General features: G+C 35.0%; 1 protein-coding gene across 1 annotated transcript in view; it reads right to left on the bottom strand.

Annotated features, from left to right (window-relative positions):
* The window catches only part of LOC141522295 (nucleic acid dioxygenase ALKBH1-like), a 59083-nt gene that overhangs the window by 31540 nt on the left and 12252 nt on the right, over positions 1-15291 (bottom strand). Inside the window, exons 2-3 of the mRNA XM_074235628.1 lie at positions 13434-13542; positions 6710-6872 (exon numbers count right to left, since the gene is read on the bottom strand). Of these exons, the coding sequence (XP_074091729.1) occupies positions 6710-6872; positions 13434-13542 (272 nt within the window). The remainder of the gene's footprint in view (positions 1-6709; positions 6873-13433; positions 13543-15291) is intronic.

The raw sequence follows: 15291 nt of genomic DNA, 5'->3' as shown, positions 1-15291 counted from the left end.
CTTATTATTTCATGCTCAAATAAGAACAATATAAGAAGTACACAAAACTAGATTATAATATATTACTCACAGTAAGCAAAGATACCCTTATGAAGCAAAAGCAGCCATATAAGCACAGAACCAAAACTAATTTGACCTACTCTAATCTTTTTTTCATCTACTTCCATGGTTTCTGAAATGGACAATAAGATAACCCTTGAAATCTTTATTTCTATTGGTTCATTGTGTCCTAGCTTCCTATTGATTTCACTGTTCAAGGGAACACCAGTGTACTCATAATATCTTGGGGGAATTTGGGGAGTAACACAAAGCAGAAAGAAATGACAGCTTGTTATCACCTGGTTATTTGGTACTTCTTCTCTTTATGTTATATATTGTTTACTGAAGAAACCAAAGTGAGGGAATTAAAATCCAGCATTTCATCAAAAGAATAATGAGTTTTAAGAAATAAACAAATATAACAAGTATAGTTCTATCAATTTTTTCACCTTGGACAGAATGAACAATACTATGGGCACTCAGAAAATGCTATTGTACAGATGAATGTTAAAACAGAGTAAGGAATGTAAATTACATATTGGGCAGTGCCCAGGTGCCCATCTGAGAAAGTACCCTGATCACAAGTGCCATTTTAACAACCAATTTGCTGAACTTAATGTAAAATTAGGTATTGGTTCTGCTGAAATAGTGTGAATCAGCTGAATCCCACTACAAAAAAATTGTATCACTAAAAGTACAGCCAGAAGAAATTTACATAGTTAGAGGGTATAAGGTGAATTTGAGGAAATGATAAAAAAATAATTAAGGGATGAGAAAGAGAAGTACACTGAATACAGAAGTAAGGAAGAAATAGAATGGCATAAATCATTTCACAAGAAGAGATAGTGCAAAATATCTATTACAGTGGCGGGGAAGGTGGGAGGAAGGGTGATGAGAACTGTCCAAACCTTACTTTCAACAGTATTGGATCAAAGAGTGAATAATATATACAATTAGTTGAATACAGAAATCTATCTTGCTTGCCTGGTAAATAGAACAGGAAAAGATGGAAGATTAAATAAAGAAGAAGTGATGACAGAAGGGAATGCAGATTAAGGGGTATGGTAGAAAGAAGCAAAACACTGGTGAGAGGAGAGGATAAGAGGAAAAGATAGGATGGAGGAAAATACACCATTAATAATCATAACTGTGAATGTAAATGGGATGAACCCTCCCATAAATTTTTTTTTTTTAGGTTTTTGCAAGGCAAATGGGGTTAAGTGGCTTACCCAAGGCCACACAGCTAGGTAATTATTAAGTGTCTGAGACCAGATTTGAACCCAGGTACTCCTCATTCCAAGGCTGGTGCTTTATCCACTACGCCACCTAGCTGCCCCTATAAAATTAAAGTAGATAGCAAAGTGGATCAAAAACCAGAATCCTACAATATGTTGTTTACAAGAAACATGCTTGAAACAGAGAGACAGACATGGAGTAAAGGTAAGGGACTGGATGAGAAGCTATTGTGATTCAGCTGACATAATAAAAAAAAAGCAGGAGTAGCAATCTTAATCTCAGAGTAAGTAAAAACAAAAATAGACTTATTTAAGAGAGAGATAAGTATGGAAAACTATCTCTTGCTAAAAGGTACCATAGATAATGAAGCAATATCAATACTAAAGAAACATATATGCACCAAGTAGTATAATCTTAAAAGTTAAGTAAGTTATAAGCACTATGAAAAATAAAATAGATAATTTTGATTGTATCAAAATAAAGTTTTTGAATAAACAAACCCAATGCAACCAAGATTAGAAGGAAAGCAGCAAGCATGAGAAACAATCTTTACAACAAATGTTTCTGATAAAGGCCTCATTTCTCAAACATACAGAGAACTGTGTCAAATTTATGAGACTACAAGCCATTCTCCAATTGATTAATAGTAAAAGGAAATGAATAGGCAGTTTTCAGATGAAGAAATTAAAACTAAAGAAGTGCTCTGGGGTGGCTAGGTGGTGCAGTGGATAGTGCACTGGCCCTGGAATCAGGAGTACCTGAGCTCAAATCCACCTCAGACACTTAATAATTACCTAGCTGAGTGGCCTTGAGCAAGCCACTTAACACCACTGCTTGCAAAAAAAAAAAACCCCAAACCCTTAAAAAAAAAATAGATTTTGATTAGAGAAATGGAAATTAAAAGAACTCTTAGGTACCACTTCATACCTATCAAATGGGCTAATATGATAAGAAAAGGAAAATGATAAATGTTGGAGAAGATATAAGAAAATTGGGACATTAATGAACTTTTGGTAGAATTGTAAACTGATCCAATCATTCTGGAGAACAATCTGCCTAAAGGGCAACCAAACTATGTATACCCTTTGATATGGCAATACCACTACTAGGTTTGTTTTCCAGATGGATCATAAAAAAAGGGAAAAGACCTACATGTTCAGGGGTATATACAAAGGGCTTTCTGTGATGGTATAAAATTGGAAACTGAGGGGATGCCCATCAGCTGGGGAATGACTGAACAAACTGTGGTATGTGAATGAGATAGAATATTATTGTGCAATAAGAAATGATAAACAGGCAGATTTCAGAGAAACCTAGAAAAACTTATATAAATTGAAGGGAGAGTGAAATGAGCAGAACCAGGAGAACACTGTACACAGTGCTAGCAACACTGTGTGATGATCAGCCATGAATGATTTAGTTCTTGGCAACATGATAATCTGAGATAAGTACAAAGAAGTCAAGAGAGAAAATGTTATCCACATCCAGACAAAGAACTGATGGAGTCTGAATACAGATCAAAGCATATTTTTTTCACTTTGTGTTTTTTTCCTTTTAATCTGTTTCTTCTTTCACAATTGTGACACAGAAATATGTTTTATATGATGGCACATGTACAACTTATATCAAATTACCTTCCATTTTCATCAGTGGGGAGAGGAAGGAAGGAGAAGGAATTTGGAACTCAAATTCTTATAAAAGTGAATGCTGAAAATTACCTATGCAATTGGGGAAAATACTATTAAAGAAAAGAAATGCACTGGCAACAAACTAGCAACCTAAGAGTTTTAAATCTCTATTCCATTATTCAAAAGACAATATTTTCAAATCAACAGGAATTTAAGTTATCAAGATCATCCAGAAGAACTGTCATTGCCCAACACTTGACATTCTCCTCTAGGCACTTATCTTGAGGATAATGGATCCAAGGGTCAGTTTCCTCTTCTATGGTGAATATGCCCACAGAGACTTTTGATATGCTTTCTAATATGCTAGGTACTTCATAAAAGTGCTTGGGGTGGGGCAGTTAGGTGGTGCAGTGGATAAAGCACAGGCCCTGGAGTCAGGAGTACCTGGGTTCAAATCCAGTCTCAGACACTTAATAATTACCTAGCTGTGTGGCCTTGGGCAAGCCACTTAATCCTATTTGCCTTGCAAAAACCTAAAAAAAACCCAAAAACAAACAAAAAAAAAGTTCTTGGGGCTTTCCTCTCTTTATATTAAAAAGGATATTGTGAGGTCAATCACCTTACTCATTCTGGATATGGAAAAAGAAAGCTGTTTCTAACCCACTTCTGTTATTTTATGAAAGAACTTTGAACTCTGAATATTATCTTCTTTAACTAGATTCATTATCATCTAGATGTATCAAGGTCAACGCCATACTTAACACAATTGTAGAAATCTTCCTTTTCCCCAGGAAAAAAAAGATTATCTAGACTTCCACAAAACTAAATGATTTTATATACATTATAATACATTATAATAATTCGCCAATTTGCCAGGTTTGGAAAAAACACAATTGATAAAATGAGCTCTTTACTCTCAAAACAGGAGCTGAATAAACAAGGGCAGAGTATTTCTCCTCTCCTGACAATAGATTTTATTCACCATATACAACAATGGTTTTTTCTTCTGTTTTTTCCTCCCTTTTTTGAAAAATTCAATTTCATTTTATTTTTGAATTTTCTGAATTTTCTCTCTCACTTTCTTCTCCCCCCCAACAAAACTCACCCTTATCTCTTCTGTAAGAAGTTCAGTCTTTCACTAAATTTCTGCCTTCTGCCAGGATAGTTCAGTAAATAGCTTTAGCTAAATCTAGAACTAGTTTCCTATCTTGAAACAAGGAAAATACACCAAAGAAGGTAAAATAATAAGCAAAGGAGAGAAATGTTCCCATGGTAATCTTGACAGAAAAAAATAATAGCATATAGTTTAACTACTGACTCCTTACTTCTTTTGTTGTGTTCTTCTTACTTCAGAATTCTTATGGAAACATTTGCAGCTATAGAAGACTATTGGTTCTATCAGCAGATATGGCAAATCCCCACTCATGGTATCCACCTGCCACTCCAATGTTAACCATAGACTCTCAAGTCTGTCCCACTCTTCTTCCTGTAAAGCACTCTAAACATGCTCCTCTCCCCTTATGTGAAACTGAGTAGAACACTAGCTCTAGTGATATGAGTGACAATAAATAAGTTATACTGGTTAAAAAATGGATCCAAAAGCAATATCACTGTTTAGAATGGAAAGAAAGGTTCTGGAAATGACTGTAATGTAAAAATGATAGCATTAATAAAAAATTTTAAAATTTAAAATAATTCAGATCTAGGAGGAAAATTTATCTCAAACATTTATATTAGCAAAAAAGAAGACACCAAGGATTTAAATATGCAATTAAGACAGCAAGAAAGTCAAAAAAGTAGTATTCCAATACAAACCAACAAGCATTTATCATTTATTAACTCTACATAAAGCAATGGGGCTAGAGGTTCAAAGACAAAAAGAATAATAGTACTTTTCCTCAAAGTTCTTCATTCTACTGAGGGAAGAATATACTTGTAAATAGGTAAGTTTACAGACAGACAGGCACAAAGAGAGTTCATTTAAGGGGGATCAGGAAAGCTTCCTAGAAGAGGTGGCCCATGAGCTGACTCTTAAAGGAAATTAGGAATTTAAAAAGCAAGAGAGAGGAACTACTGCATTACAGATATGGGGAAAAGATATGGGAGTAAAGATAATTATAGGGACAGCTAGGTCACACAGTGCATATAGCATTGGCCCTGGAGTCAGGAGGACCTGAATTTAAATCTGATCTCAGACACTTAATAGTTACCTAGTTATGTGACCTTGTGCAAGTCACTTAACTGCACTGCCTTGCCAAAATAAAAAAAAAAATTGTAAAAATGTGAAAGTTGATAGTTGAAGGGCTAAACTGGGAATCTGGACAGGGGTGGAGGGGCGAGGTGAGGGAAGGCAGAAACAGGATGTAGACCAATTTGACTGACTGAAAAGTACATGAATGGAAGTAATGAAAAATAAGTTTGGAAAGACTGGCTAGACAGTCAGATGTGAAGAACTTCAAACATACTGTAGAAGAGTTTGAATTTTATCCTAGAGACAAGATAGGCACTGAAGTAAGGCAATGATATGGTCAGCCCAACTTCAAGAAGACTATGGTCATTATGGCCAATCAATAAGAGTATGAGAAGGGAAAGAGCAGAATACAATTCTGAAGCTGTTGCAAGAATCCAGACAGAAGAGGTCTTGGCAGTCATATGAGTGAAATAAGGTATATATAGAGAATCACACCAAAACTAATTTTGTTCTTCTCTCTCTCTTTTTAAAAGGATTTGGCCCTAGTTAGCTTGCAGCTTGTCTCCTGAAGGGGTAAGTAAACTAATGCAAGAATTACAATGGCTGTTGGTGGAGCTGTGAACTCATCCAAACTTTCTGGAGAGAAATTTGGAACTACTCTCAAAGGGCAACAAAAATGTGCATACGCTTTGATCCAGCAATACCACTACTGGGTCTATACCCTGAAGATATGAGGAAAAAGGGTAAAAACATCACTTGTACAAAAATATTCATAGCAGCCTGGTTTGTGGTGGCAAAGAATTGGAAATCAAGTAAATATCCTTCAACTGGGGAATGGCTTAGCAAACTGTGGTATATGTATGTCATGGAACACTACTGTTCTATTAGAAACCAGGAGGGATGGGAATTCAGGGAAGCCTGGAGGGATATGCATGAACTGATGCTGAGTGAGATGAGCAGAACCAGAAAAACAATGCATACCCCTAACAGCAACATGGGGGTGATGATCAACCTTGATGGACTTGCTCATTCCATCAGTGCAACAATCAGGGACAATTTGGGACTCTGCAATGGAGAATACCATCTGTATTCAGAGAAAGAACTATGGAGTTTGAACAAAGACCAAGGACTGTTAGCTTTAATTTAGAAAAAAAACAAACAAACCGGATATCTTATTGTCTGATCTTGCTATCTCTTATACTTTGTTTCTTTCTTCTCATCACATTCAATTTGGATCAATGTATACCATGGAAACAATGTAAAGACTGACAAATTGCCTTCTGTGGGGGGGGGAGGAAAGTAAGATCAGTGGAAAAATTGTAAAACTCAAAATAAATAAAATCTTTAAAAAAAAAAAAGAATTGTAATGGCAAAGAACTGTTTTTCCATGATTATTGCTGTTCTCCCTAAAATGATATCTAAAACAAAGGCTCCTGAGCAAATGCATTTTGGGGAAAAAAAAATACTGGAGTACTTGCTTAAAATCAGGAGGTAAGATAAGAAATTAAATGTATCAATCCTCTTTGCTATAGTGTTATTTGTGAAACAAAGGAGGCAATCCCTCAAAGATTTGAAACTGAGAGTATTTACAAGTTACTGTGAAATTAAGCCTTACCTCAGGAGCTCCTGGCTTTGTCCCCACATATCCCGGGTCTCTTCTGCAACCATGTGCTTGTCCAGATTACAGACACTGGGTTTCCGGGGGTAAAGTTTAAGGCACTGCCTTACCCAATGACGCTGATAACCTGGGAGGAAGGGGTTTGGGATAAAAATGAATCCTGTACAAAAAAGAAGAGAAAATAAAGAAAATTCCATCATTAGCTGCTTGCTTGCTTTGACAATTTCTTTCTCTTAACAGCCTCCATAAACAATCCTGAAAAAGTTCTTTACACCAGTTAAAGTCATCATGTCTCATGAGCAGAAAACTAAGCTTGGATAGCAAGGAATTCTTTTAGATCTAACTTTTGGGGTTATTCACAAGGGTTATATTTCATGACATTAAATATCAAATCAACCAAAATAATCATTTTTATTTCAGTTTGTCCATTTATAGCCCAGAAAGTTTTCAAAAAGAAACTATCACTAGTCCTCTTTTTAGTTTGATAATTTTAAATTTTTAGGTACATTCACACCTTAATTTCTCATTTCATTTCTTCTAGGCAGAGAAAGTTGATAGCACACAGGAATTCTTAACCTTTTTGTGTGTCATGGATTCTTTTGGCTATTGGTTAAATTTGTTTACCATCTCAGAATGTTTTTAAATTCATATAAATCAAAGGATTATGAAGGAAACCAATTATATTGAATCACAATGATCATAAACCTTTTAAATAACAAGTTCATGGAGTCCTAGTTAAGAACCCTAGATAAAGCACAAGTATGGAGAATAACATGAACACTTGTGTCCTGGTATAATAGAAAGAGTACTGAATTTGGGATCAAAGGACCTCAGCTCAAATGTGTCCTGCAACCTACTTCTATGGTTACATACAAACTACTTTGCCACTCTAGATTCAGTTTTCTCATTCCTAAAATAAGAAGTTTGGACTAAATGATTTTTGATGTTCCTTCTAACCTTAAATCAATTTACTTATGATCCTATGATACCATAAAAACTTATGATTCTATGAATGGAATCATAGTCATAGAATCATAAGTTCTTATAGTATCACAGGATCATTAAGTAAGAAGATAGAAACTCTCTGTTTGACTACTAATGAAATGAAAACAGGTCTAACAAATTGAATCTGTTTTAATCTATTCATTTTGTTCTTGAGGTACAAGTATCAGAATTTTAGCATTAGACCACAGCCCTACAACTTAGACCATATTGATCAGATTAAGCCTTCCAGCTTCTGCCTGGAGCTGATTTCAAGGTCTTTTGTGTTGGTCTCAGGGGCTTCTTCCTTTCACCACTTTCTTAGCCTCTCCTCTTTACTATATTTCTAATCTGAGCAGCATACCTCCTGACCTTCATAGGACCTTGCCCTTGCCCATTTCCTGTAGATTCTAAGATCTGCATCCCTGTGTCTCCCATCCTTCTGATGTGGTCATAACTAGATACCTGATTCCAGCATCTACTTTCTTTGCTATCCACTCAAGATTTTAAGGATTCATGGTGTGAAAGTGATGGAAAAATGAATATACAAATTCTAAAATAATAATAATACTGTAGGGCAAGGTAATTAAAAATATGCATAAAGAAATTGATCTAGCTGTAGACTAGAATGGTAGAACTGAGTTTTCTAACCTAAACTCCTAGTTAAATAAAGTTCTCCAAACTTAACTTGACTGATGAATTCTTTTTTTAGGGCAGGAGCCTCATTCTAGAAAAGAATGGAGTCTTCTAACTCAGATTCCCTTTTCTCCCTTACTTTCTCCTGTGCTCACTGGCTAATGACCATAATTTGGATTCCCTGGTTTATTTATAATCTGTAAAACGTGATAATTGCATAAACGGCTTGTGAACTTTCTTTTCACATTCTTGCCTAATTATCTTACCCTCCTTACCCTACCCTCAGAAGGCAAAAATAAGGAAATACAAAATAAAAAATCTCCTAAAGACATCCTTTTCAATATTTCCAACTCAAGATGTTAAAAATAAAATAAAATATATCTTCACCCTTAAAACTGAGCTTCATTAAAATGTCATATTTCAGTTGAGAGTACCATTTTCCATTATCCTAGGTTTGTACTTTGTGGGACATCCTTGACCCTTCCTCCTCCATCATCTCCTAAAGAAGGTTGTCTCCCAACTAGCTGTCAATTCTTGTCAATTTTAACTCTACATTTTTCACATTTATCTCTTTTTTCTCAAACCACACAGGCACCACCCAAGTAAAAATTTTTATCTCTTCTCATCTAAGCAACCTTAATAGCCTTATTAGTAGTCCATCTATTTCTAGTTTCTCTTATTTCTATTCCATTTTTTATATAGTTGCCAAAATAATTCTTAAGTCACTTTGCTGAAACTTCAAAGAGGTTCCCTACTACTTTTAGAGTGAAGTACAAATTCCTTATCTTTGCATTTAAGGTTCTCCACAATATGGTTCCAACCTATTTTTTCAGACTTCTTTCATAGGCACACTTCATGTTCCAAAATGGTTGACTAACAATTTCCTGAACCCGACTCTATTTCTTGCTTTTGTGCATTTTCAAAGACTAATGTCCTCCATTCCTGAAGTCCATTCTCTTTTTCTCTATCTCTTAGAATCCACTATCTTTCTTCAAGGCTCAGTTCAAGAATTCTCTTTTCAACAAATCTTCCACTTCTCCTGGTCCACCTGCCATTCATCCAGTTGTATCTTTGCCTACAAGATACTGGAGCTGATTTCAAGGTCCTATCTCCTCCTCCCTCTCCAAAGATACTCTACATTCTCTAAGGCAATGGCTGTTTCATTTCTGCTCCTAAAACAGTGCCTTGCACATAGTTGATGCAATAAATGTTATCTGAATTTGTTGAAAAAGAATATTCCTCCAAAGGGATATAAAAATTAGTCTTTTATAGAGAACATTTAGGCCAACCTCCCATCCAATACTAGACTTTAAAATATCTCTGGAAATTACTAGAAGACAGTTTAACATTATGCTTCTATATCTCATAAAATATCTTTTAATAGCAATAGTTTTCATGACAGTCATTTAGGAGTTTACTTATATTTATATCTAATCTTAAAATGTTCACACAAAATGACAAGAAAGAGATCACAGATTAATTACTCTGCAATCAGCACAGCACTCTTGACTAGAAGTCAAATGTCCAACACAGTTGGGTATCATTAATATTAAGGAAAAGTACATGGAACCAGAGATTTTCACCAAGACCATAGAAATGAAAACTATTTCATAATTCTACTATATAGGCAGCACAATGCTTAATGATCTACCAGTCAAGCTGTTGAAATGAATATGTAAAATTTATATAAGCTGGTGAATATAAAAGGGCTTATTACTATAATGAGAAAGACAAAAGAAATTTTATAAGAACAATTTTAAATATTTAAGGAATGCCAGAACCACCAACAGCACAAAAAACAATCTAGCAAGCACCAACAGCACAAAAAACAACCTAGCAAGCAGTAAATAAAATGTAACTGTTAGTACTGAGCAAAAGGGTTATAGACTTTACAAAGAAGCAAAAGCAGAGTTTCAAGAGTACTAATATAAAGAGTTAGAATAAAAATTAAAGGATAGTTCTATATGTGGATACATGAAGTATACTGAGATAGGTCATAGATTCTTTTACTTCAGTTAACCCAAAACTAAGGTATTGTTAGCATCAGAAATAGAAAATAATAAAAATTATATATATATACACATATATATATTATGTATGTATACACACACACACACACACACACACACATGAGTTATCATTACAGATATTTTTTTTGCAAGGCAGTAGGGTTAAGTGACTTGCCCAAGGTCACATGGCCAGGTACTTTTCTCTAAGGCTGGATTTGAACTCAGGTCCTCTTGACTCCAGAACCAGTGCTCTAGCCACTGCACCACCTAACTGCTCCTTAATAACTTTTGAGACAGTTTCAAATTCCTTTCCAGAATCACTGGATTGATAGTTCTACTGTAACTCAATTATTTGTCATTTTCTATCAACTTTATTTAACACATTTTTTAAGATGGAACTTCAGAGTTGCTTTAATTTGCAGTTCTCTAATTATAATTCAGAGCTTTTTTTCCCATACATCATTAAAAGCTTGGATTTTTCCCTTAGAAAGCTGCCTTTTCAATATTTTGACCATTTTCAAATGAAATCTCTTGAATAGTCAAGGACCTCAATAAGGAGATCTGTGTTGCTTTACATAAAACTAAAAAAATCCAACCTCAGACAAAACAAACAGACTTATCCATATTCTTTATTTTATACAAGATATAACTAGCTTTTAAAAATATAACTACTTTCCAATTTTGGACAACTTATAAAAAGATAGATTCAATTGTGTTATATCTAAATTAATTCTATTTCTTTTTAAAATGGGATAGGCAATTTCTCCCAAATAAGTTAAAATCATTAATGTACATGGGGGACTAATTACTGTGGAAGATAGCCAATGGTGCTATTTTCATTTTTTTACTCATTTTATTCATTTTTCTATTTTTTAATCTATAACCTTAGTTTTTCTACTTGTAATCTATAGAAAAGAAATCAGGTAGGATTAGAATTCAGAATTCTAGACTCTACCCAGTGCATTAGGACTGCTGCCTTAAGATATTGTAATTTTTTGTTCAACTCTTTATATCTAACATAATCAACTATTTTAAACTGCCATTGAAATCTAAAGGATATGAAAAAAAAAGGATGGTAGAAAATAAGCAGAATTTGTGATGGAAGGAAATAATAACATTATACTTTCTATAGGGTCTCTACAGCCAGAAGGATGAAGGTGACTATGGGAGAAGAGTCAGAAGTTTGAAATGATGGTAAATATCTAGCATAAAAGCACTTATTATGGATATCTGTCTTTCCTTTGGCAAATATTCCCTGGCATATGAGCCTGGGATTCTTTTTTTTAAATTTATTTTTATTAAAGATATTGAGTTTTACATTTTCCCCCAATCTTGCTCCCCTCCCCCCACAGAAAGCAATCTGTCAGTCTTTACTTTGTTTCCATATTGTACCTTGTTCCAAATTGGGTGTGATGAGAGAGAAATCATATCCTTAAAGAGAAGAGAAGTCTAAGAGGTAACAAGATCAGACAATAAGCTATCTGGTATTTTTTTCTAAATTAAAGGGAATAGTCCTTGCACTTTGTTCAAACTCCACTGCTCCTTATCTGGATACAGATGGTACTCTCCTTTGCAGACAGCCCAAAATTGTTCCTGATTGCTGCACTGATGGAATGAGCAAGTCCTTCAAGGTTGAACATCACTCCCATGTTGCTGTTAGGGTGTACAGTGTTTTTCTGGTTCTGCTCATCTCACTCAGCATCAGTTCATGCAAATTCCTCTAGGTTTCCCTGAAATCCCATCCCTCCTGGTTTCTAATAGAACAATAGTGTTCCATGACATACATATACCACAGTTTGCTAAGCCATTCCCCAATTGAAGGACATTTACTGGATTTACAATTCTTTGACGCCACAAACAGGGCTGCTATAAGTATTTTTGTACAAGTAATGTTTTTACCCTTTTTCCTCATCTCTTCAGGGTATAGATCCAGTAGTGGTATTGCTAGGTCAAAGGGTATGCACATTTTTGTTGCCCTTTGGGCATAGTTCCAAATAGCTCTCCAGAAGGGTTGGATGAGTTCACAGCTCCACCAACAGTGTAATAGTGTCCCAGATTTCCCACATCCCTTCCAACAATGATCTTTATCCTTCCTGGTCATACTGGCCAATCTGAGAGGTGTGAGGTGGTACCTCAGAGAAGCTTTAATTTGCATTTCTCTAATAATTAATGATTTAGAGCATTTTTTCATATGGCTATGGATTACTTTGATCTCCTCATCTGTAAATTACCTTTGCATATATATCCTTTGGCCATTTGTCAATTGGGGAATGGCTTTTTGTTTTATAAATATGACTCAGTTCTCTGTATATTTTAGAAATGAGTCCTTTGTCAGAATTATTAGTTGTAAAGATTGTTTCCCAACTTACTACATTTCTTTTGATCTTGGTTACATTGGTTTTATCTGTGCAAAAGCCTTTTAATTTAATGTAATCGAAATCATCTAATTGGTTTTTAGTGATATTCTCCAACTCTTCCTTAGTCATAAACTGTTCCCCTTTCCATAGATCTGATAGGTAGACTAGTCCTTGATCTCCTAATTTGCTTATAGTATTGTTTTTTAGGTCTATGTCCTGTAACCATTTGGATCTTATCTTGGTAAAGGGTGTTAGGTGCTGGTCTATATCTAAGTTTCTTCCATATTAACTTCCAATTTTCCCAGCAATTTTTATCATAGACGGAGTTTTTATACCAATGGCCAGACTCTTTGGGTTTATCAAACAGCAGATTACTATAATCATCTCCTGCTTTTACACCTAGTCTATTCCACTGGTCCACCACTCTATTTCTTAGCCAATACCAAACAGTTTTCATGACTGATGCTTTATAATATAATTTTAGATAGGGTAGGTGAGCCAGGGATTCTAATTTCTAATAAATATTTTGACCAATATATTTTAGACCCAATGTCTTTAAGACAATTAGTTTCAGAGAAGGCGTCAACCTGCATTAGTGGAGTCTTCCAGTAGATCCCTAGATCAATGAAATCATAAGTACAGTACCTATCAAAGAAATCAAAGGTAGAATTTTAGGCTATCTCTATCATTAACTGATTCCTCACTGACTGCACCTAATCTAGAGCAGGAGGAGCTTACCTGGATAACCTTCTAAGCCATAGGCTTTCCATTTGCTGACTGGCTGAAGTCCTGCTCTACAGGCATCTTGCTCACTGACCGAGGACACACTTAATGGAGACCTGAATACCTGGCAGGAAGGCAACATAAGTCAGATTGCCAAAAAATACTGAAAATGACATTTTGGAAAATAACTTATTCATGTGACCTCAAAGATGATGCTTCTGAAACAAATGAACTTTATAAAAAGACTTCCATTTAAATAATGTTTTATGACTAAAAAGTACTGTCATATACATTATTTCTTCTGTCCAACACAAGAACATTGGGGAAGTGGGTCAGGGAGGACAGGCACATTATCACCCTTATTTTATAAGTGTGGCGCCTAAGGCTTTGAAATAGGAAATGACTTCTTTGAGGTAATATAGCTAGTGCTGGGGAGAACCTAGATCCTTGTGAATCAAATTCTAGGGGTCTTTTGGTTATACCAACATATAAGTAGTTAGGAGAAATTCTTTGTTACTCTATGGGAAAAGATAATTTTGAATTCTTGGAGTGTTTTTAACTGGCACTTTGCCCCTGTGATTTCTTCCTTCTTACTGAAAGGCAATTAATAAAATACTGAGTGAAAGTACTTCAGAATATTTAGGTAAGTGATACTCAACAGATTTCCATAATGCTTTGGTGGCATTTCACATAACCATATATTTTTACTTTTTGAGCATGGTTGTTCACGGACTAATCTCATACAGCACATGTCAAATACAACGATTTTCAGACAACAAAATTCTCAGGAATAGATGTGCTTCAGTGAAAAGAAAGATGAAGGGAGAATACTTTAATTACACAGAAATATGTTCCAATATAGTTTTCTGAGCTCAAAGGGAAGCACAGTCCTTGCTGTCCTCTGAATAAGGTTTAAGTAAAAGTTCAGAATATTTTCCCTCATTTTAAATTATTTATCCATGATATTTATTATACTTCTTTTTTTCAGGGGGAGGTGCAAGGCAGTGGGGTTAAGTGACTTGCCCAAGGTCACACAGCTAGGTCGAATTTGAACTCAGCTACTCCTGACTCCAGAGTCAATGCTCTATCCACTGCACCACCTAGTTGCCCCAATATTACTGTACTTCTTGATGAAATGATGCATAACTTCTATATATAGTTCATTAAACAGATTAAGAAATCTAAGGTTTTTGAATACTGTAACAGCTATATTGTATAAAACTAGATTTATTGTTGTGTAAACAAGTCCAATTATTTCCAAAGAGATTGAAATAATAATGAGAACATGTTACAGAAAGGAAAGGTGTTGGAAAGAACACCTGGGGAATTCTGACTCAATGTCCAAATACCAGTTCCTAGACTTAACAGATGCGTAGTCATGGGCAAATTATTTTAAGCTGACTGCTCTGAGCCTCAATAGCCTCATTAATCCTCTACTAATGTATTTTATTTAATGGCAATGACCCAGGGTTTATCAACCAATCAATTAAGTTTAAGTACTTACTATATGAAGCACTGGGGATAGAAATACAAGAGGTTTATATTCCACCATTGATAATCACTTTCACATATAAATATATGTAAGAATGAATATAGTTAAGGATGACAAAAACAATTGGGGTTTGGGGCATCAGGATCAGAAAAGGCTTTGTGTAGAAGGTAAACATGAGCTGTCTTGAAGAAAAAAATGATTATGTCCAGGTTGCGATGAGGGACAGCATTCCAGTTAAGTGCAACAATCAGTTTAAAAGCATACAAGAGGGGAAATGGAGTGACAAAAGCAGTTCCGGAAAGGAAATAACAGGTGATGAAGCTGTAAAGAAGATGGGAACACATAGTTAAGAACTTTGAATACATCAGGAGTTTATGTTTC

Source organism: Macrotis lagotis, chromosome 4, assembly GCF_037893015.1.
Source record: "Macrotis lagotis isolate mMagLag1 chromosome 4, bilby.v1.9.chrom.fasta, whole genome shotgun sequence".
Lineage (NCBI taxonomy): Eukaryota > Metazoa > Chordata > Mammalia > Peramelemorphia > Peramelidae > Macrotis > Macrotis lagotis.
This window is presented reverse-complemented; position numbering and strand designations above follow the sequence as displayed.